This window comes from Sciurus carolinensis, chromosome 6 (genome assembly GCF_902686445.1).
Source record: "Sciurus carolinensis chromosome 6, mSciCar1.2, whole genome shotgun sequence".
NCBI classification, from domain to species: domain Eukaryota; kingdom Metazoa; phylum Chordata; class Mammalia; order Rodentia; family Sciuridae; genus Sciurus; species Sciurus carolinensis.
The window spans coordinates 158,592,317-158,614,728 of NC_062218.1; the positions used below are offsets into that span (position 1 = coordinate 158,592,317).

General features: G+C 59.5%; 1 protein-coding gene across 1 annotated transcript in view; it reads left to right on the forward strand.

The window, feature by feature from the left end:
- Positions 1-4,703: 4,703 nt before the first annotated feature.
- Positions 4,704-22,412, forward strand: part of Fgf18 (fibroblast growth factor 18) — a 30,556-nt gene continuing 12,847 nt past the window's right edge. The window contains exons 1-3 of the mRNA XM_047556160.1: positions 4,704-5,293; positions 5,428-5,464; positions 17,413-17,593. Of these exons, the coding sequence (XP_047412116.1) occupies positions 5,262-5,293; positions 5,428-5,464; positions 17,413-17,593 (250 nt within the window). The 5' untranslated portion in view covers positions 4,704-5,261. The remainder of the gene's footprint in view (positions 5,294-5,427; positions 5,465-17,412; positions 17,594-22,412) is intronic.

A 22,412-nucleotide genomic window follows, 5' to 3' on the forward strand; every position in this document is an offset into this window, starting at 1 on the left:
GCATGCTCGGGTTTGTACCCATTGTTTTGAATGTTAGGCAAGTGCTGTATGCTAAGCTTTTTACCTAGTCTGAAATTTGTTTCCTGTAAGTATTGAAATTTTCAAAGTCCAATAAGAACTAACTCTTTCCTTTGTTTTCTGTTACTAAAGTAGATAAACTGGTTTATTTTGCTTAGAATTGGGAATTTATAGGCTATTTACCAGGAGTAATACTGGTTCAGGAGGGTCTGAAGTTTACTTTATGTATTTTTGAGACAAGTATTTCCCTTAAGCCAGTCTGCTGAATATGAATGCTTCTTAATGAGCTTAGTTTTTATTTTTAGCAAGTAAGCCAGAGTCCCCACTTTGAGAAAAATGTGTAAATGTTTGGTTCTTTTACCAATTATAATGCCTTGTCTTAATCTCTGAAAGGAACCATGAATTTATCCTACATAGATTATTTGTTCAATCTACTGTCAAGTTTTGGTGCTAAAATTGCTCTTTTTGTCCCCTTTTGCCATCACAGACCTTGGCAGAGTTAGCAGGAGTTAGATTTGCTCCATACTGTCCTTGCTTGATTGCTCATTACTAGGTTCCATTAAGTCCTTTATCCAGTGCTATACCCTGAATGCCTGAGAGTTCGTGTGTAAAAAAGGTGACCCTTCCATAACTGCAGTCAGTTAACAGGTTTGATCACTGGCTTACTTTTTAGTGTGATGAGATGTCTCAGATTAGATTCTTCATGTTCATTTTCTTAGGCTTGGAATGTGCTGTTTGTCTACTTTAAAAAATGGCATTAGGATCCTAGTTGAGTTGCTTAATACTGGGTTCTGGTTAGCAGGCTGTGATTTGGAGAAGCAAGGGAGAAAGTCGTAGGAGCACAGAGAGGGGCATTGGTGCACCAGTTGGTTGAAGTCAGGCTTTTCTTCAGGTTATATAAGGGCAGATCCTGGGTGAAACCTGCAGAGCTTTACCTTCAATCTCAACCAGAGAACAGGCCAGATTGTGTACATGGCCAATAGCATGAAATTTCTTACTTGGAAAAGCTACCAACCGATTTTTAAGTAAAAAATACTAGTCAGATACTAGTTCAATGAGCAATGAGTAGGAGCAGTAAGCACTGTCTAGGGCGTGGGGCATTTGTTCAGAATTGGCCATGAAGAAAAGTTGAGGGTCACAGATGTATTGGGTCAAAGATAGTGGTCTGGATTCTAGGGTTAAAGTTACAAAGTCTGGCTACCCTCTAGCCAGTTCTGCACCCAAGTGCTGGTCCTCCTTGACTCACTGACTTGGCAGTAGAGGACCGGACCTGTGATGCCATGACAGATTTCAAGTTGCTCTGTGCTAAGGGGCTTCTTGATCTGTTGGAGACATCCTGTGTTCTTGGCAAGAACTTCTCCAGCTTTGTCTCAGTGTCTGTCTCCTGAATCAGCAGGTTTCCTCAGATGGAGAAGTTGCTGTGTGGCAGAAGGCATAGGGGACCTAAACATGAAGACACACCCTCCCAAAGTTCTAGGTGCTTAGGGATTTGTAAGAAAAGTCGCTTAATTCTCTACTTCCCTGACTACCATAGAGCTGGAGTCGAATGCAGGTGAGCAGGGCCACACAAAGCTCGCCACCTGGTCCACCTACCACACTTGCCTAGAGTGGACCGGGGACTTAAGTGATCCCCTTGCTGCCACTTTAAACTGTTCTTCGTTTTTTCCTTAGTAACTGATGGAGTAGCTAGATTTTGATCTTCGGCTTCCAAGCCCTCTGGATGAATTGTTAAGTAGTACATCCTTACCATGAAATCCCGAGTGGATGCAACAGCTGCAAATCTCAACAACATACTGTGTGGTTCCATTCATGTGAAATTGGAACAGGGACCAGGGTGGGAAAGTTGCCAGAGATGATGGGTATTTGTAGATATATTGGTCAAATCTCTCAACTCTCTTAAAACACACAGTAAGAATACTAATTGTACAGTAAACGAATGTGGGGCACTTCCTTCCGTCTGAGGGTCTGATCACTAGGCATCATTAAGTACATGGCCTGTTTACACTGTCATTCTCCTGGCTGTTCCTACCTGTTGCCCAGCCTTTTCTATCCCAGGCACTTGACGTCTTTTCCCTGGAGTGTTCCTTTGCATGTCTGGTTGTCTATCTTTGTGTCTTAGCTTACATGTTAGAGGCCTTTGGACCACTACAGTTACTGCTGTTCTTCATCTCATCACATTAGTTTCTTTTGGAGCACTGATAACAAGCTAGAATTTATCTAGTAGCAGCTAAGTGCTTTTTTACTGCAACCAGGCCTAATGACATAGTACTAAGAGCCCAATAAATGGTGATGGAATCAATCGACTACCAAATTAGTTATACATATGTATGCTAAGTGCCATGTGAACACATCAAATCCAGATAGGATCCATTTAAGATATGCATATGGCAAGTAGGTTATTGCTAGGGTGCCACTACACCTGTGTGAAAAGTTTGAAAGTGAATGGTGGAAAAAAGGAATAAACTAAATTGGAGTCAAAAGATTCTGATTAGGTGCTGCTTCAACTCTAAATTAGGAATAGTCTTCCCCACTTGAAATTGTGGAGACAACCTAAAACCAGAATTAGTTAAAAACAGCTAAAACATTTGGAATCTTAGTATATGCCAGAATAATTTCATTCATACTCTGACCTGGTGAAAGTTCAGTGTTCTGAGCCATATTTTGTAGACAAGGAAGCGGTCTTCGATTGCTTACTGGAGGCGATGGAAGCAACATTCAAATCCAGGACCTGGGACTGTGCTACTGGGAACTGTTGTCTGGACATATTTGTGTGGTAGAGGAAGAAGGACAAAAAGTTGAGAAAGATCACGGAACCTTTTAGGACAATAGTTTTGTACTCCTTCCATTAAAACTTGACGATATTAGTAGTAGTACGGTCTGGAAGTATGAGTCTTAGCCATAAGTTACTAAACACAGGTCTTGGGAGGCCAGAACCAAACCTTGACTCGGATATTTCCTAATAAAACATCAAAGATGATGGTGATGGCTCAGGTCCAGTGGGAGCATTTCTGTCTGTCTCCGGGTCTTTTTTTTTTTTTTTTTTTTTTTTTTTTTTCCTTTTGGTACTCGGGTGAAACCCAGGGGTGTTTAGTCACTAAGGCACACTTGTGGCCTTTTAAAATTTTGTGACAGGGTCTCCCTAGGTTGTCCAGACTGACCTGGAACTTCTGATCCTCTGCGTCAGCCTCCTGGTGGGTCATTTCATCCTGTCTGGATTGGTTTATCTCCAGAACTTGGGATGTTAGTAATTTCTCAAGTCCAGTTCTGGCAGAATGACTGCATAAATTCAGCCCAGCAACTTGCAAGGACTTGGCATTCCCTTGGTACCTGGTGTTATAAAGGTTTTCTGTACTTGACTAGAGTGCTGTTTAGAATAGCCTCAGTATTGAAAAGGAACTTAAAATAACTTGAAGGGAGGCCTGATATTTGGAACACAGTATACTGATATTCAGCTCTGTGGCTTCAGGAAACAGCACTGCTTGACAGCACCTACCTAGTTTATTGTGCTTGAGTGAAGATGGAACTCTCAGCCACAAGGGTTTTAACCACGCAGTCCAAACTCCTGAGTTCTTCCTTTTGAGCTTGTTCTCTAGTGTCTTTCCCACTGTGACCTGTTTTATTTTTCCTAGTCAGGTCTTGGTGATTGCAAACTCTAACGGGGGTGTGAGGCAGACTTGTAACAGGAACAGCTACATTTGGGGTTTAGTGGGCACCGGCCGAACCAATCTTTGGAGAAGGATTCTGCCAAAGGAACCAGGCCGCTTATTAGCACACAAATGGAAGCAAATCAGCCCGTTGGGAGGAGGCTGGAAGAGGGCCTGGAGTGGTCGCTGACCAGAGTCCTGCTGGCTACTCCCTAGCGTGTAGCCCGCACAGACTGGGATTGCAGTGACGCTCTGGAACCGCTAGGTGGTAGCCATGTGTTTCCAAAGCCAGCTCGCCTACGCGAGAGCCCAGCTGGGATCCCGAGAACCGACCCCCGAGCCCTGGAGGGGGAAGAGGGAGAGACACCCCGGAGCCCTCCCCACTTACGGCGGCAGGGAAAGAAGAGAGGAAGGCGGCTCACTTAGCGTGGGCTTTCCGCCCGGAGGGTGGCTGGGAAACCACGGTCTTGTGTGGACTCCGGGCGGTGAAAGCGACCTCCCTCAAGTGGAGCCGCCCCGGGGGCTGGGCCTGACCCGCCCTCTCCCGGCTCCCCACTCAAACTCTGGTGGGTGTGAGTGCGAACGGCGAGTGTGGGCGAGTGAGGAGACTCCGCACCTAGCTGCCTTCTTGGGAACCGCCGCCTATCCGCTTCTGCCAACGTTTGCGCTGTGGTGCGGGTCACTGCGCCCAGCTGCAAAGCTCCGACGGCTTCCAGCGCTCACCCGCTCCAGCCTCTCCGGTTCTGCCCCTTCGGAGCTGCGGGTGCCGTCGCCGAGAGGGAGCACCTCCCCTCCAACCCGGAGCCGCCAGGAGAAGGAGGCGGCGGCGGTGGAGAGGCCGCGGCAGGCAGGCGAGCAGGCAGGGCCGCCTTTGATGTGGGCGCGGCGCACCCAGGCGAGCTGAGCGCCCGTCCGGCCGCGCCCCGAGGGGGGAGCCCCGAGCCCCGCATCCTCATTGTGCCGGCTCGGCCCGGGCCCGCCCCCGGCCCCCCGCCCCCTCGCCGCCCGCGCGTAGAAAACGCCCCGGCCGCCGCCAGTGGTGGGAGGCGGCGATGCGCACGGCCGGAGAGACGCGGAGGAGGAGACATGAGCCGGCGGGCGCCCAGACGGAGCGGCCGTGACGCTCTCGCGCTGCAGCCGGGCGCCCCAGCCCCGGAGCGCTGAACCCCGGCCTCGCGCAGTGCCGCGCCCCGGCCAGAGAACGTGCCCCAGCTTTTCTCCCGGTCGCGCATGCAGCCCCCGGAGTGAGCCGGGCTCCAGCATTCCGCGGACGCCTGGACGGCTGCCGGCCGCCGGACAGCAGTGAGCAAGCTTCCCTGCACCGACCGGGCGCCCCCTGCACAGCGGCGGCCGCCCCGCAGCCCCCGCGCCAGCCCGGAGGGCGCAGCGCTCGGGAGGAGCCGCGCGGGGCGCTGATGCCGCAGGGCGCGCCGCGGAGCGCCCCGGAGCAGCAGAGTCTGCAGCAGCAGCAGCCGGCGAGGAGGGAGCAGCAGCAGCGGCGGCGGCGGCGGCGGCGGCGGCGGAGGCGCCCGGTCCCGGCCGCGCGGAGCGGACATGTGCAGGCTGGGCTAGGAGCCGCCGCCTCCCCCCCGCCCAGCGATGTATTCAGCGCCCTCCGCCTGCACTTGCCTGTAAGCGCCCGCGCGGGCTGCCCACCCTGCCTGACCGTCCGCCCGCACGTCTGCGCTCCTGACTCCGCCTGGGGTCTCTGTCCGAAACCCCTTCCCTCGAGTCCCACTGACCGCCTCTCCATCTCTCTCCGCAGGTGTTTACACTTCCTGCTGCTGTGCTTCCAGGTACAGGTACGTGGGTTCTCACTGCCCCCCAGCCTCGCGGCAATGCCGACCCCCCCCCCCGCCGGGGCCGCGCCCCCTCCGGGTGCCCCACCCTCCTGGGCGCGGATCCCAGTGCACCTGTTCCCAGGGCGCGAAAGGGCGGTTCCGCGCGCTCCCTGCGCCGCTGGCGGATGGGCCAAGGGCAAGGGACTCTGCTGTCGCTCGCAAGCCGCTGTGGGTTGTCGCAGCGCCTGTCGGCCTTGATTGGGACGAGATCCCGCGGAGCCAGTGGGCTCAGCCCCAGCAACGTGCCCGCCCCCAAGACCGCTGCCCAAAGTCAGCGAGGAGTTGGGACTTAGGGATTTTTCTCTGCCAACTGTCCCTTAACATCGCCGCTCGCTCTTTCAAACAAAAAGACTCCTTTCAATTGAGTGGATTTGGAGTCCAAGGAGAGAGCTGTAGTTGTAAATTACTCTGTGGTTTCAAAGGCGTTTGCATGATGGAGAAGGAGAGCAAGAGCGAGGGCACCGTCGAGAGAGGGAGAGCGAGCGCCGGGTCTGGGTCGCGGCAGGCGCTGGGCGGCGGGCCTGAGGGCGGTTGTCTGCGAGGCCGCTCCGGGACAGGCGGCGCTCCGCACGCCCTGGCCCAAGGTGCTGCAGCCCGCCGCTGGTTCCCGCCTGCTCCGCGTTCACTCTTGCTCTCCGTGAATCAGAAGAGGGCTTGGCGCGCGGCCTGGAAAGCACTTGCTAAAATCTGATCTGTTACTTCAGCAGCTTTCAGACTCGGGAAGGTCTTGGCACGCAGACAGTTGGAACGCGCTGGCTTCCAAAGCCGTGGAAATGAAGGAAAAGGGGGGCGGGAGGGAAGAGGGAGCTGACTTCAGCCCCGATTAGAACCAGACCAGGGCTGCCTCAGCATGGTGGGTGGGGGCAGGGGGAATAGGAAGCCCAGCTGCGGAGCCCCCACCCACCGAGAGCGCAAGGGAGGGGGGTCTAGGGGGAGCTGGACGCCGGCCCAAAGAGGATCATCTGCCCCTTCTCCTCTCCCTTAAAGGCAGGTGTCCCTACAGGGTTAGGGAAGGTGCATAGGTCCGGCCTTCTGGCTTCTGGAGATGCCCAAAGACGGCCTCACACTGGGAAAGTGCCGTTCTCCGATTTCTTGTACCAGGAATGTCGTGTGCTGAGTGCTGGTTGGTGAGACTCAGCAGCCACTTGCGGTGGTGCTGGTGGCAGGTCTCTTATCTCCCTTCCTGCTCCTGGGAGAGGACTGGTACCCTTGGGATGGATGTGAACTGGGGGCAGCCAGTTGGGGCTGGCAGGGCGGAGGCTGGAAGGGTGGTTGGAGGGACAGACTGATGGGTTCTTTCCTCCTGCTGGCCAGGCTGGGGTCCCCAGTGACTCCTTGAATCAATACAACTGGAGTCAGTAACTTAAGACTGGCTGTTTGCCAAAGCAGATGTGACCCTGTGTGGTGGTGGGGGTGGGGGACCGGGTGGGGAATGGTTGGTGTCAGAGAGTGAGAGGCCAGTGCCAGGCATGGCCTGCCTGGTCTGCAGCTGAGTCCCCAAGCAGAGGGCAGGCCCAGGGTCACTGCGGAGGTCTGCCTATCTGGCCTGGGCAAGAGCTCTTTTCTGGAGCGCCGTACCTGGAGCTGTTGCCGAGGAGCCGGCTTGGAGAGGGGCCTTTGGACACGGGTGCCGAGCTTCAGGGTGCATCCCATTCTTGTTCTTCTTGAAGTGAGGCCCAGGAGGGGCTGCTGGGTGGTCTTTGTCTTCTTCAACGGGAGTGTGAGGGAGGGAGCCTTGGCTGCGTGTCCCACCTCCACCTCTGGGTTGGAGCTAGAGCCAGCCTCTGAGGAAAGGGCTGGAGGCCCGGCGGGGTTAGGTCAGCCTTGGCAGGTGAGGGGCCTCCTCTCCACTCCCCTCCTTCCGCCCCTCCTGCCTTTGCCCCTTTGTCCCCTCCAGCATCTCCACGTCTAAGCCAAGCCGGCTGGTTCGTGTGCCTTGGAGTACATCTAAGAATGGGATTATGGGGGGAGGGGTGTCCTTGAAACAGTGCACAAAAAATCGTGCCCAAGTGTGCTGTGTCTGAAAGAGGGTGCTCAGCGACCCACAGATTCCTGAAAACACCTCAAAGGTAGAGTAGTGGTGTCCTGGGGGTTCAGGTAAGGTTGGTGGGCTCACAGCCCCATTTACATTGCAGGGGCAAAGGTTGTGCGGCCCTTAGTGGTCAAAATGAGGGTGGGCCCCTGTTGGGGGCAGTGGAGGTGGTGTTGGGCGGTGCTGGAGAGTGTACCCCAACAGTGTCTGCCGAGGCTGCGCTGACCGGTGGGCCAGGCCTGGGCCCCAGCTCCATAGTGCCCTGTCTGTGGCTCCCTGGGATTCTTAGTTTCATCCTTTGTAAATGGGTGACCTGGGTTGGAGTGATACGTGACAGGGGTGAGAGCAGTCTTAGGACTTCTCATCCCCCAGGAAAGGGGTGCCTGCGTGTCCTGCCCTCCCCTGCCTTGCTGTTCTGGGGGCCTGGTCCAGTCTAGGAATGGCTCTCCCACCGCACAGGCCTCAGCCCCAGTCAGAATGGGCTCCCCCCAGCCACGTTTCCCTGAGCACATTCAGTGCCAGACACTGTCCTCGCCGCCCTCACCCGAGGCCACCCTGGGAAGCGGGAAGCTGGGAATTTAATAAGATCCCTTCATCCCTTCTCCCCAGGACTTAGGCACTGTGGATAGCTCCAATCGGAAGAATTTTAGAAACGTCCTCGGGAGCAGGTGGCGTGACCAGTAAATTGCTTTTCTGCACTTGGCTGAGCTGTGACAAGGACACGGTCGGGCCTTTCAGGAGGCTCAGCGGCTCCTGCCTGACATGGTCCCCACCGCCAGCGCAGCTAGGTCCCCGCCTTCCCCAGACAAGCCGGGCCTGAGCAGGCGGGGTGGGGGAGGGGGACGCTGCGCTGGTGGTCCCTTGTCCCTCCCAGCCCCTGGTCCTTCCCACTCCGCCACTTCCTCTCTCACGGCAAGAGGTGTTCTAGTCTGGGAGTTTCCTTCCACTTCCTCTCGGTCCCACCACCTGCCACACCGAGCCTCCTCCATGGGCTTTGGACTCTTCCTTCCAGCTGGGCTAGTATGGAGACACCAGGGACAGTGTCCTTTGGGGCAAGAGGAAGATGGAAAACTGTCCTATTGGGTGGCACTTTTATTTATTTACTTTTGGCACTTTTAATTTCTTACAGCAGCAGCATCTGTCCATTCAGGCAGGTGTTCACTCGACAGCTGCTTGTGGGGAGTCTGCTTCTTGCTGACCTGAGAATAAGCCCTAGAGGGCAGCTGGCCCCAGCCTCTGTGCCCAGAAGGGAGATGGCCAGACCTGCGGGAGTTTGTCCACCACCGCTCCCTGCTCTGCGGGACAGGGCACATCTTCCTCCACTAAGGAGATGCCCGTCAGAGTTTCAAAGTGTCTGTGGCCTCGGGCAGCTGTTTCCAATCTTCCAACCACTGTACAGACAGCGGGGTAGGATGGAGTGATATTCCTACTTCACAGATGGAGAGTGCGAGGCAGGGATTTGCTCCAGGTATGGCCGAATCCCAGCCTCTGGATGCCACTAGGGCAAGCTGACTTCCAGAGAGACCCCTGGCATTGATCAGAAAGATCACTGTGGGGAAACGGTCCCAGCAGGCAGGCTGAGGGAGGTGATTCTGGGCTTGAGGGCTCTGGACTTTGATGCTCCGGGGACTTGCTGCCAAGAGGGTCCCAGAGGTAGAGGTGGGTGTTTTGTGGGGTGGGGTGGGGGCATTCAAGACTCTCCTTCTAGCCTCCTTCCCAGGTGGAGGGGAGAGAGGCAGGCACACTGCCAGCGTTCCTGATGTCCCAGAGTGTCACCTGCTTGGCGATAGGAGGTGGATTTTAAAAATCTGTTGTGGTTGGCACGGCCAGCATCAGCAGGCGCGGACGGCGTGTGCAGCCTTCACCCTCCTGGGCAGCTCTGTGGGTGCCGAGGCTCCCGGAAGGAGGCTGGAGGGGTCAGGGAAGCCCCTCCCCTGCAGGACTTTTTGGCTCTGACCTCGTCCTCTGACAGGAACACCGTGGGTGTGGAAGGTGGGGGCGCGGCCCGTCAGGCTGACGAGAGAGCAGCAGCCTCCGTGGCCCCCGCAGGCACGGCGGGCTCTCAGGTGCAGGTGCTTCTCGGGGCGTTTGGGCAGAGCCTCACAACCAGTTGGAAGTAGGAATTCCAAGGGGAAGGGCCAGAGGCCCGGGGGCCATGGTCGCCTGCCTTGGATCCCACAGCCAGCGAGGGCAGAGCTGGATACCGTCCTGGGACTGCAGGCTCAGGACTTGGACTCATTAAGAGTCGCCAGCCTGGTTCCAACCATGGCTCCGCCTTCTCTTTGCTGTGTGACCCGGTGCAAGTTCCTTCACCTTTCTGGGTCTTAGTTTCTGCATGTGTAAAATGGGGAAAAACAAAGCAGTGAAAACAAAATGAAAACAAGCCCTACTTCCCGACTGGAGCCTCCGGCCCTGTCAGCTTCAGCCAGTCCTTTCCTAGGGCTGTCGCCTCCTGGGCACTGCGGTGGGGATCGACTCTGGGCAAGAGCCCTCCGTGGAGCCTCTGTGTGCTCCGGAGTGTCTGCCGGGACCCTGGGCCGACCCCTGGAGGAGGTGTGCCCAGCCCCTCTGGCCTCCGCGTGGGCCTCAGCCTGCTGGTGGCACTTTGGGCCTGACTGTGGGGTCTGTTCCAGAACACCAGCAGATGGGTGGGCCGCCGGCCCTAGTCAGGCTCTGCCGTCTCAGGGGCCTTGGTTCAGCCCCATTTAAAACACTGCTGTCTCAAGAACAGGGCCAGAGACCAGCCACACGCCAGCTCTGGCTTTGTTACTGACTTATGAAGTGACCTCCCTCTGAGCCTTGGTTTACCTGCCTGTGTCTGCAAGGTGGGTGGCAGCTTCGGAGGTGCTCGAATGCCTGGGCTTGGGTCTGAATCCCAGCTGTGCTGCTTTGCAGCTTGTCAGCAAACATCCCCTGATCTCCAGCCTTGGTGCCTTGGTGTTCCCCATCTGCAGAATGGGGTAATGAGAAGCACCTACTCCTTAGGGTTGTTAGGGGTGTTGGAGACAGAGCAGCTGGCACCGCGGCTAACGGTAGGTCAGTTATATGCTGTGTGTCCACGTCTCAGGTACACGACGTGCTAGACAGCCAGCACCTTGCTGGCAGGCCTCCTCCTCCAGGCTTTGGACTCAGGTCTGCGTTTAATTGCCATTCCACCACTCACAGGCTTGTGACTTGGGGCAGCATCTTTAACCTCTCTGAGTCTCTGCTGCCTCAGAATATTATAGGGCTAACACTACCACTCCCCAGACCTGTTGGTAGGAGTAATGGAAGCCCAGTCCTGAAACAGGTATGCAGTAGGGCTCATGTACGACACTTCCTCATTAGCAACCCATGAACTCTTATGGGACACTGCTGTCTGTGGCTGCACTGGCTTCGAAGGGTCCGGAGCAGACAACCGGGCTCCCTGGGTGGACACCGGCTGCCTTACCTGCTAGCCCCTCCGGCTCCCATGGCATCGTACCCTGGAAGCACAGCGCTTTGTCCCTGTTCTCTGCTAGAACTCACAGGGACAGAAGGGAGCTCAGGCCTTGGATCCAACCCCCTGGGTCGCTCCCATCTTGGCCCCTCAGTGGCTCTGTGACTGGGCGAATTCAGGGCCTTTCCATTCACGTGGCTCCTTGGGGCTGCGGCCAGGGTGGGCTGTGGTTCCCCAGGGGAGCCCTAGGGGCAGTCCCAGGCCCATCGTAAGTGTGAGGTAAACGTGAGCTGTGGTCCTTGCTTGGCTCTGGGGTGTCTTGGGCCTGTGGGGGGCCAGCATGCAGTTCTTGAAGTCCAGGGAGGGCTGACCCTGCCGTGGCACCGTGACGCCTGGTTCCAACTGGCGTGGGGGTGGAGGACCTGGATGAAGCTTCCCTGGCGGCTCTCCAGGTGCCCGGGCACAGGGCATCAGCGCCTCTGCCAGCCCTTGGGATTTGGAAGAGACCAAGGCTGGTGCTGGGGAGCGGGAGCCCACGCAGCTGTGGGCACCGTGCTGAGGGCCTGAAGCCCAGCCACCCCAGAAGGGCTGGCCAGGGCGAGGCCCTGTTGAACCTCCGGCAGGGAAGACCTGGTGTGGCCAGGGTTCCAAGCCCGTCGGGGGGCACAGGGACGGAGGCACTGGAACAGACCCTGTGGGCATCGAATGCCAGAATGCAGGGCTTGCTCATTATCTCGGGCACGAGTGACAGTTCTCGGTCCCGGGCTTGAGGGAGGTGGGACTGAAGCCAGCATGGGCTGGAAGCGAAAAGGGAGGAGGAGAAGCAGGCTCAGGGCTTGACAGGTCTGCCCGTCCCCAGGCTGGCTCCGGGCGTGGCCGCCTGCCCCCCAGCACCCATGTCTGGAAGAGGCTGTAGGAAGAGGCTGATGTGTGGGGGAGAGGCTGGCCCTCGGACCCGCCCCCATCCTGCCGCACCCCGCCATGCTGATGGCATGGCCCTGCCAATCAATACATCGATAGCTCTGGGAGCTTAATGGACAGGCTGGGGTGGGGGAGGGCCCTTTGCAGCCTTGCTTGCTCTCCAGGCTGGCTTGGGTATGGGGAGTGTGACACGGGAGAAGCCAGACACTTGGGCTGGGGTGGGGGTGCCCATCTGAGCCAAGCCAGCTGGGGACGGGCCGCTGGGTCTCCCCCTCTGCTTTCTGCTCAGGAGCGCCAGCTGCCAGGAGCTTCGTGGGTTTCAGAGTCAGAGATGGACTCGGACCTTGGCTCACTCACTTTCCGTGCTACTCTGGGGGGTCCTTTGGCCTCTTTGTGTCTCCGTGTGTCCCCTGGAGCACGGGGATAGCCATCGTTCTGACCTGCTTGGATCACATGGGGAGTAAGGACAGTGGCTGGCACATGGGCGTCCTGGGTCCTGGCACGGAGCACAGGCCCATGAAGCGGAGCCGACGTGAGATTTGCTCTCAGCAGCAGTGGTGATGGACAGGTCGCCATGGTTGGCAGCAGCCCCAGGGCCCGAGTCCAGGCTGCTCAAGGAAGAGTTTGGGGAGCCCGAGTGGAGTGGGGAGAGCAGGGGCTCCCATCCCACTCTCTTGCAAGGAGGAGTTCAGGGTCTCCAGCCGTTCTGTGGACAGTCTCCCTCACCCCTCAACTCGGGCTCTGTTCAGAGCCAGCTGCTGTCCTGGAATGCAGTCACCCCCACTTATCCTTGGGGGATATGTTCCAAGATCCGCAGGGGAGGACGGCCCCAAACCCCAGGTGCAGGCATCATTGTACTGGGACGGTGGACTGATGGCTGAGTCGGCTACGGAGTGACCAACTGGTGGGTAGTGTACGTGGTGTGGATACGCTGGACAAGCAGGTGGCATGAGGTTTTGTCATGCTACTCAAACTGGCGCAGAATGTAAAACGTGAGGAATCGTTTATCTCTGGAATTTCCCATTTAATGCTTTTGGGGCTCAGTGGACCAGGGAGACCATGGAGAATGAGATCCAGGACGAGCAGGGAGCTGGGTAGGGAGGAGCCCAGGGGAGCAGGTGAGGCGCAGTGGCGGGCAGCGAGAGCTCAGGGCGCAGGGGAAGCCGGTCCTCTCCTCACTGACTCTGTGACTTAGGACAAGCCATGTCACTTCCCTGAGTCTCATGTTCCCCACCCATAAAACGGGGATAATAAGCAAACCAGCTTCTGGGGCTGCCGTGGCGATTATGGAGGGCCGTTCGCAGAGGGTGGTCCCGTGCTCAGCATGTCGCGGCCGTTTAAAGAACACACGGAAAGGAAACCGAGGTTGCTGTTGTCACTGAGGTTACCGTTCTCCAAGGTCAATAATACAGACAAACCCTGGTTTTCACAGGGGAAAGTGGAGGAAGGACAGCAGGCGGTCAGTGATGCAGCTGGACCGGCAGCCTGGGCTGGTAGTGCCCTGCTGTGGAGCAGGTGATCATGCAGAGTGCGTGTGACGGGGTGCAGGCTGGTGGAGGTGGCCACATGGCCTGGGAAGAAGTAGGAAGCCACCAATGTGCCTTTCAGAGCAGTGAAAGGACAAAGGTGGCGTTGGACCCCCAGCGGGGTGACGCTGTGGTCATCTCTGCAAGGTGGCCAGCCCTCTTTGACCCTGCAGGGGGTCCCACCATCTGCCTAGGGAGAGAGGCTGGTCTTAAGCAGCTGGGTCTTGAGGACGCCTGGATGTTGTCCTGCAGGCGTTGGGAGCCAGGGCAGGGCTCTGGGCAGGGACTGTCTCCCTGCGTGCGTTCCGAGCCACGCTGGGTGGGTTCCCTGCGCCCAGGCTGGCATCTCCGTATCTTTGGCAGACCTGGGCCCCTGTGGCCTCTGTGCAGTTCCTGGGTTGAGAGTATTTCCACCACCGTCAAAGCCTCAGGACCAGGGAAGGGGCAGCGGGCTGAAGTTGGGGTCTTGGGCTGCCAGGTAACCTCACGGTGGGAAAAGCTACTTCCACGTGTGAGGTGGGGGTGCAGCGGGCCCCAGGCCCCTCCCTCCACCTTGTGGGAGTTGTGGGATGGGATTGTTTGCCTGGTGACTTTTTGGCACCCCTGAGGACTATGCTCCTGGAGGGTGTGAGCAGGCAGGCGGCAGCTCCGACTGTCCGGGGAAGGCCCGCACCAGGTTCTGCTCCGGCACCGAGGCCAGTGACCTCCACCCAGCTAGCGGACAGGCAAAGGAGCCATCACTGCCCGGAAGCCCTGCATGCCTGCACTCTGGAGGCAGAAGCTGGGGCTCTGCTCGCCTGCCCAACCCTGTGGCCCTGGGCAGAGGCCTGAGGTCCCATCTGTGCACAGGACTCAGCTGCTGGGGTGGTCAAGGGAGTCAGAAGAGAAGCTGTCTGGGGGGCTTCTCCGCGGAGGCCAGCAGGGCTCTCTGTAGCTGTAGAACATCCCTTGCAATTCCCATGGCTCAGGAGGCTGAGGTAGGAGGATCACATGTTCGAGGCCAGGCTCAGCACTTAGCAAGGTCTTAAGAAACTTAGGGAGACCCAGTCTCAAAATAAAAAATAAAAAGGGGTGGGGATGTGGCACCCCTGGGTTCAATCCCTGGTACCAAAAAAGACAAAACAACAACAACAAAAGAACTTCCCTTGCCATCCCCCGTGTTTGGGTGGTAAGAAGTAGGGTCACTATTGAGCCCCAGGTGTCCCTCATTTTTGGCCATAGCCATTTGGTAAGCATTTGCTGATGGCCTGCTGGAGGCGGAGCTGAAACCCAGGGGTGAACCAGGCAAGCTTGACTCTGGGGACAGCCGCATGTGCAGAGAAACCCCCCCCCCAGTTTTGGAGGCGGGGGCCAGGCAGGTGCCTGAGGCAGGTGACAGCTAGGCTGAAGGACGCGGGCAGCCCTGAGCCCGCCAGAGGCCCTGCCCAGGAGCCTCGGGGCTCTTGGACCCTGTTTCCAGGAGAGGCCACCCCCACCCCCTCCCTTGGGATTGCTCAGGCCACAGGGTATGGCTTAAATCAGGAAGCTGGCAAGATGGATTGTTCCCCCCACGTCCTGTGGAAGGGTCACCTTCTAGCCCCTGCTGACCCAGGGTCACCCACGCTGCCTCTGTCCAGTGGGCCAGGGAGAAAATCATTAATGGGAGGCCAGCTTCTGGGGCAGGGCAGCTCCCCTTGGGGACCCGGGGTGAGGAGATTGGTTTGACCTCTGGTCGATAAGGCCTCCTGTGAGCAGGAGGGGCGTTGGGCGGGATGCTGGCGCCTGCCCTGGGGAGGGCCAGGCAGGCCACGCCCAGCAGTCATTCCAGGAGGGCTGAAGTCCGCGGGTGGGTATCTTGGGACACGTGTCCTGCAGGAGTTCCTCTACCCTGAGCATCAGGGCGGGAGTGAGGCAGGTGGAGATGAGGAGGAGCCCGCGTGTCCCTGGGCTGCCTGACTTGGAGCAACAGACTTAACTTTTTTGGGTCTCAGTTTTAAAATCTGTAAAATGGGGGTGAAATGCATTCCCATGACATTGGGTCGTGGGAACCCTCAAAGGCAATTGTGCCTTCCCAAACTGTACCCTGGTTTGTCAGGCTTCCCAGGTCCTCCTGGGGCCACCCTGGCTGGCACCTGGGAACACAGCTCTGAGCACCTACTGTCTGCTACTTTTTATATTCATCCTCCAGCACCCTGTGGGGTGTCGGCAGCAACACCCTCATCCCACATAAGGAGACGGAGGCATAGAAAGGACAGGGACTTTCCTTTGGTCCCCTTGCTAGAGAGGGCTTGCATGGGGGCAGGTCCTGATGGCGCTGGGGCCAGGCAGGGCCCAGCAGGGTGGCTGTCCTTCAGAGCTGTGCACAGGAAGCACGGTCCTGGGCCCCATGCCTGGGTTAACTGTGCGTGGCCTCTCCTGGCTGTCCAGCTGTGGCGCCTGTTTCCTCGTATCTGTTTGTGGGACAAGGCCCCGGCGGGAGGACACTGGGAGGCTCGGTGCTGTGGGCCCACTTAGCACGGTGCGGTCCAGGTTGGGGCAGGAGATGTGCAGGTCAGCGTGGGGACAGACACCTGCGCTGGGTGTGGGCTGTAGCGTGAGGAAAACACGTCCCTGGCCTGGGAGCCCTGAGGCGATGCTTCTGTCAGCCAGGGTCCCACGAGCGCCAGCGCGGGGGTGGGGCGTCCCAGGAATAGGGTCCTGCGAGTCTCCCGTTGTCAGACACGCGGGTTCTCAGCGCAAACCCGGAATGCCGGCGGGTTTCAGGACCGCTCAGCTTCGTGGTTAAGGTGGTTTGGTCATCACATAGTCAGCAGGACATGGGAAAACTTGTCATGCTAAGTGACACGCCAGGACTCCACGTCTTGGCAGTGTCCACTGTCCACCCACCCATCCACCCATCTGTCTATCCTCCAGCGAGCGTCGGGTGTCCACGCCTTCGGTGCTGGGAAGGAGCTGCAGGCAAGGAGGGGAGCTGGGCCGTGGCAGCGTGCGCGGTGCCACCCGTCTGTGGGGGCAGGCGGACAGGGACCAGATCGGTGGACGGCACGTCGGGGCACGTGCTGCAGAGAAGCCCAGGGAACCTCAGGTGTGGGGACTGGCGGTTGAGGCTGCCTCAGGAGGGCGGCCCAGAAGGGCCTGTTTGAGCAGAGATGCGGGTGAAGTAGGGACGTGCCGGGTAGAGATGGGAGAAGCGTGGCGCGGGGGAGAGCCGTGCGGGGCCCTGACGCGGGCGCCAGCATGACGGGCGGGGAGGGAGCGCGGGAGAAGACGGCTGAGCATTCGAGGCTCACCTGCAGGTCCTGGAGGCCGCGTGGGAGCGGGCCAGGTGGACTCTACAGGAGGGCCAGATTTGGTGGAGGGTGGATTAGCAGGTGGCGAGAGGAGACCAGATTAGCAGGAGGCCGTGAGGAGGCCAGTGCACACTGTCCAGAAGAGAGGCCGTGTCTCGGGTGGAGACTGGAGAGGTGCGTGTCGGTGCGACCAGAGGAGGCTTCCTGGAGGAGGTGGGCAGACCGAGCTAAACCCCGGGAGATAAAGGGAATGTAGATGGGAGATCCGACATGGAGTTAGTGGGGGGACCAACAGGGATGGGGAGGAGCCTCAGCATCGTCGCCTGGTGGAAGAAGTCACGGCCTCTGGCCTGCTTGTTCCCAGCTGGGGACCTGCCAGGCCGCAGTGCAGCTCTCCGCCCTCCCCGCTCCTCTGGATGCCTGGTCGGTGCCTTCCGTGTGCTCGCCGTGTCCTCACGGCAGGCTGCGGCCGGTAGGGGCTCTGCTTTAACGTCTTGCTGAGGAGGAGCTGGCGGCAGGCAAACCAGGACTCCTTGCTTTCCAGGGCTGCAGCGCAGGGTCCAGCAGCTTCAGGGTGTGTCCACCGAGGCTGGTTCTTGGCTGGGCTGCTTCCTGGCTGGGCCACCTTGGCCCTCACCTCTGAGGACTGGGGTGGCCATGGCAGGCCCGGCCCAGGGCCCACGTGGAGGCGGCCCTTGCCTTTGTCATGACCGCGGCTGGACCACTGTCCCCTTCCCTGTCAGGTGCTGGTGGCCGAGGAGAACGTGGACTTCCGCATCCACGTGGAGAACCAGACACGGGCTCGGGACGATGTGAGCCGTAAGCAGCTGCGCTTGTACCAGCTCTACAGCAGGACCAGCGGGAAGCACATCCAGGTCCTGGGCCGCAGGATCAGCGCCCGCGGCGAGGACGGGGACAAGTATGGTAGGTGCCAAGCCCCTCCTCCTGCACCCCAGGCTGCACCCCAGCTCCGCAGTGCTGGTGCTGGCGGAAGGTCGCGGACCTCGCACTGAGCCGTCTGGGCCTTGGTTTCCGGTGTGCTGATCCCAAGGCCCCCGCAGGGTCCTAGCCGAGCGTGGGAACAGCAGGTGCTGTGGCCAGCAAATGCCCCGGTCAGCGGCGGTTGTTGGGAGCATCGGGAGGCCCTGCAGCAGGTGGCTGCCCCTGAGGCTGCTGCTCAGTCCGGGGCTCAGGCTGGGAGCCGCTGGGTCAGGCTTTGTGGATGCTGCTGCTTGTGGGGGAATCAGCCTGGTGGGTGTGTGAGCATGCGTGAATGTGCACATGCGCACGTGTGTTTCAGGCTTGAGCGTGTGGACGCTCAACACGCTGGACTCTGGTCTTGCTGACCTGCCCTTGACCCTGGGACGTCCTCGTCCTCCTCCGGGAGTCTGGGAGCCCTCATGCCCTCCCCGTGCTGGGAGCAGGAGGTGTTCTGTCCCCTCCGCTTCTCAGGCCCCAGCACAAGACCCTCAGCAGAAAGCGAGACAGACAGGGTCAGCACTGAGGGGTCGGCCAGGACGAAAAACACTCAGCGTGCAGAGCGGTCACTTAGAGTCGCCAGTCGGGAAGAGCTCGGCGCCACCTGGCCTCCTGGTCCTCGCCCTCTTGGAAAGCACTGCCCCATGGGTTCCTGCCTTCTCGGGCTGGGGTCCCCAGAGGAGTCCAGGCCCACTGGAGTGGGGCTGGGGGTGGCCGTGCAGGAGGCTGGGCCTGCCATCCTGGCCTTCCTGGGCCGATGCCCCGCCTGCCCGGCAGGCCTGCCCATTGCAGTCAGGACGTGACAACAAGACAAATAATTTCTTGGACCCTTTATCTTGGACACCATTTATTTTCCCTGAGCCCCAGGGCAGGGCTGACCTCGTGGTAGGGCCTGGTGTGGCAGCTGCAGCGGCTCTGGGGGCTGGGCCGGGCAGGCCAGGCTGGGCAGGCCGGGCCACGCTGGGCCTCACTGCGGGGCCAGCTGCCGCTGCGTGCGCCCCATCACTCTTAGCTGGCTCCCTGGCCCTCCCCTCCTTCCCCTCTCCTTGCCTGGTTCCGGCGCCTTCTCTTCTTTGTTTCTGTCTGTCTCTGTCCCTCCCTCTGTCCACAGCTTCACTCTGCCCCGGTCTCCTGGGCCCTCTGCTGGTCGCCGCACTGGGCCCCTTTGCAGATGCCGGGCTGGGCTGGGCCAACCCAGGTGGTGGTTTTCCCTGGGAGCTTCTGTCCAGTGGCTGCCAGGAAGGGGCAGCTGGCCGGCCAGGCAGGAGGAGGTGCCCTCCTGGGGAGTCCCTGGAGCTCTTGCTGGCCCCTCCAGCCTGGAAGAGTTTGGTGGGGGCCAGACTCTGGCCTGAACCATCTGTCCACACTCTGGGACAGGAGGTAGGAGCTGGGGAGGGAGAGGAGCCCAGGGGTGGCTGGCCTCTCACTCTGAAGCCACCTGTCCCCCCATTTCCTCCGCCTGAAATGGGAACTCAGGCGGCCTTGCCTGCTGTGTGACCTCAGGCTCTTTGCCTTCTCTGGGCCTGTTTCTCTTCTGAACACTAGAAGGCTTGGCCTTTGAGTAGGCTTCTTTAATGTTAACACGCATGCGAGTCTCCAAGAGGTCTTGTCCAAATGCCGGTGTCCACTGGGTGGGTCTGCAGTGGCCTGGGCCCTTGGGTGGGACCGACAGACCCCATCCCTGCATCGCTAGAAACTCGCTTGTCCTTGATGCTTTCCACCGCTGCAAACTCTCGAGCTGAATCCCCGTCTCTCAAGGAATATATTTATGTATTCCTCCAAGCCCCCAACACCAGGGTGACCAGGGCCCTTGCGGCTGCTGCCGTTCCCTTTAAATGTCCCATTAGAAAAGCAGATGAGGGGAGGGACCCCATCTGTGAGCCCTGGGAGAGGAAGGGAGACAATGGGCCAACTGAGGCTTCCGATCCAGATGATCGATACAAATATTATTGGAAGGGTGATTTATGAGGCCTGGGCTGCAGGAGGGGCCCGCCTTGCCTGGGGGAGGGGCGACCTGGGCCCAGGGCTGTTCCGGAACCTGCTCCCTCTTCTCAGGACGGGGTTCGGTGGGAAGAGCGCTGCCACCGGGGACTCGCGAAGCCCACGTAGCCTCACGGCCCTTCACAACGTGCTGCTGGGATTTCAGCAGCTGCCACGTCGGAACAGAATCCCTCTGAAGGCCTGGGATCAGCAGAACCCACCGACACTGGGGCAGGCGTGAGAAGCTGGCGCCCTGGGGCCCTTCCTGTGCACCGGGTGCAGGGTGCAGTCCCCCGTCCAGGCCTTTGGGGAGAGGTGCAGCTGGGGTGGCCCTTTGGGAGACCTCTGTAGGTGTCATTGGGGCTCTGCCCCTGGGTTCTGCAGGAGGGTCTCCCTGTTGCCCCTAAAGCTTTCCCAGTGCTCTGGGGGCCCCCGGTTGCTGTTCCAGGAGCAGAGTGCTTTCATAGCTTTGCTCGAGGGGGGACACAGCCGGCCAGAGGGCTGGAGGCTGAGGAGCAGTGTAGCTGGCAGGCAGGGGTTGGGGAGCCACCCTGGCCATGTGGGCCACACCCTCTCTCCTCCTTGCTCTTGGTCCTGGTCCCCTCCATCTTGTAGGCTTGAACAACAGGACCTGGTTCCTGCCGTGGCTCTTACTGAGCGGCCTGGGAACCTGGGGCAGGTGTCTCTGGCTCCAGACTCAGTTTCTGCTCCGTGGGGGCCAGGAGTCCCTGATCTACCTGCTTCCCAGGTGGACGGGCCTGAGCCAAGGTGGTGGAGGGGCGGAGCCGCCAGCTCTGGCAGGCGATGGGCAGTGGGCAGCTAAGGGGTGGGGCTGGGCTCTCAGCGGGCAGTCCTGGGGCCGCGGAGCCCACACAGGGAGAGGTCAGGGGCCCCGGCCATGGAGGGGCCTGTGGCAACCCTGCTTCTGTGAGTCCTGGGATTGGCGACTCCAGCCTTACCTCATTTGTACAAAGGTCTTCTCTATTTGAGGATAAATAAAAAAAAGTTTAAAACCCCATTCTGCAGCAGGCCAGCTGTCCCAGCCAAGAAGGCCCAGAGCAGCCCCAGGACAGGCCTGGCAGGCCAGGAGAGCGGGCCAAGGACGGGATTCCACGCTCTGGAATCCAAAGCCATTGGAACCTGGGCCCTGCCACTTATTTGCTGGCAGACTGTGGGTCCCGGTTAGCCTCTCTGGTCCTGTTCTCTGGTCGCGGGCATGAGAGTGCCCAAGGGGTGCCTGTGCCTGCAGATTAGGCCCTGAGTAAACAAGACCCAGTGACCCAGTGACCCTGGGGAGGCCCCCGCGGGAGAAGGAGCTTCCTCGTCCCTCTGTGAGGCTCGGTGTGTGGGGTGCAGGTGGTTCCGAATGGCAGGGCCTCAGACGGAGCAGGAAGGGGGCCCAGGAATGTGGGGTCCGGTGGGTTCTTTGCTGAATGGGTGGGGTGGGGACCTCTGTCCCTGTGTCCCCATGCTGGGACTTGCTGGAGGGCTCATGGTCTGACTGGGGTGGTGGAGGCTGCAGGGTCCCTGCTCCGAGTCCGACCCCTGTCCATTCTCCACCCACCAGTCGGAACGCCTCTCTGCCTGGTCAGAGGTGCTGGGTCCCTTAGACTGAGAGCCCAGGTCAGCCCAGGCCTGCGAGCCCAGCGCCCACGGCTGCTCCCGCCACCGCAGGGCCCCGGCCACTGCTCCTCCAGCATGCGCTCGCGCCCCAGCCTGAGGACGCTGACCTCCAGACGGCCGTGACCGTGCCTCCTCCTCAGGCTTCTGTCCCGCTGCCCTCCTCAGGGGTCCCCATCTCCGTCCTTCAAGGGTGTGCTTCTTCCGCGTGCCATGGCCGCCAGCTGGCCTGTTGTCCACTTGGTTCTTGGCTCCTGGTCTCTCTGGTTGGGTGTGTGCCCTGCTGCCCGCTGGGCACTGGTGTCCACTCTGCTCAGTGCCGTAGCCCCTTGCGCAGAGCCTGTCACAGAGGCGCTCAGGACGTGTCTGAGCAGGTGACGTGTGGGTCCTGTGTGCGCCTGGGAGGGGGGGGGTCACTGTCGCTGCGGCACTGGGCCAGCGGCCTCTTTCCCACTGGTGGGGTGCGCGGCTCAGTGCTTCACGCGGTGGGGTCCATACGTGGCAGGTTGGGGTCCCTCCTTCCTCCTCCATCCTTGGACTGTGCCTTGGGGACGTGTCACCTCTCCTGACCTTCACATCTCAGGCTTCGTCTCCTGCCCTCTGGGCTCCTGTCACACGACCTCTGTCCCCAGTGGGAAGTGTTCGCCCGTGTCTGTCCCCTCCAAGGCTGCCGTGGCTACTAGAGAGACGGCTGGGGTTAATGCAGCTTCTGATCAGCCCTATTGATTTTCTTCCCTGCTCCTTTCTGGTGAGCCCACGTGGCCTGCACTCTCCTCCAGGGACTTCAGGAGAGGCACTGGAGAAGGGGCCTCAGCGTGCGTGCGCGTGTGTGCCGGTGCATGCGTGTGCATGTGTGTGCGCACGCGTATGTGCGTGTGTGCATGCGGGTGTGTGCATGCGTGTGCACACGTGAGAGCGTGCACAGTGGGGAGCGTCTCCGGAAAGGAGGCCTCTGCCCTCCCCTGGCGGCCTCCCTTATCTGCACCTGGCCCACCTCCAGAGAGCAGGCAGGGAGGCTGACCCAGTGTGACCTCCCAGTGCCTCTGGGGTCAAGGGCATTCCTCACTGGAGGACGATGCCAGGCACTGGGCCGGTAGTTTGGTCAGCACTGGAACTGTTGTGGCCGGATGGCTGCAGCGCCCGTGCCCTACGCGGGGCCCCAAGC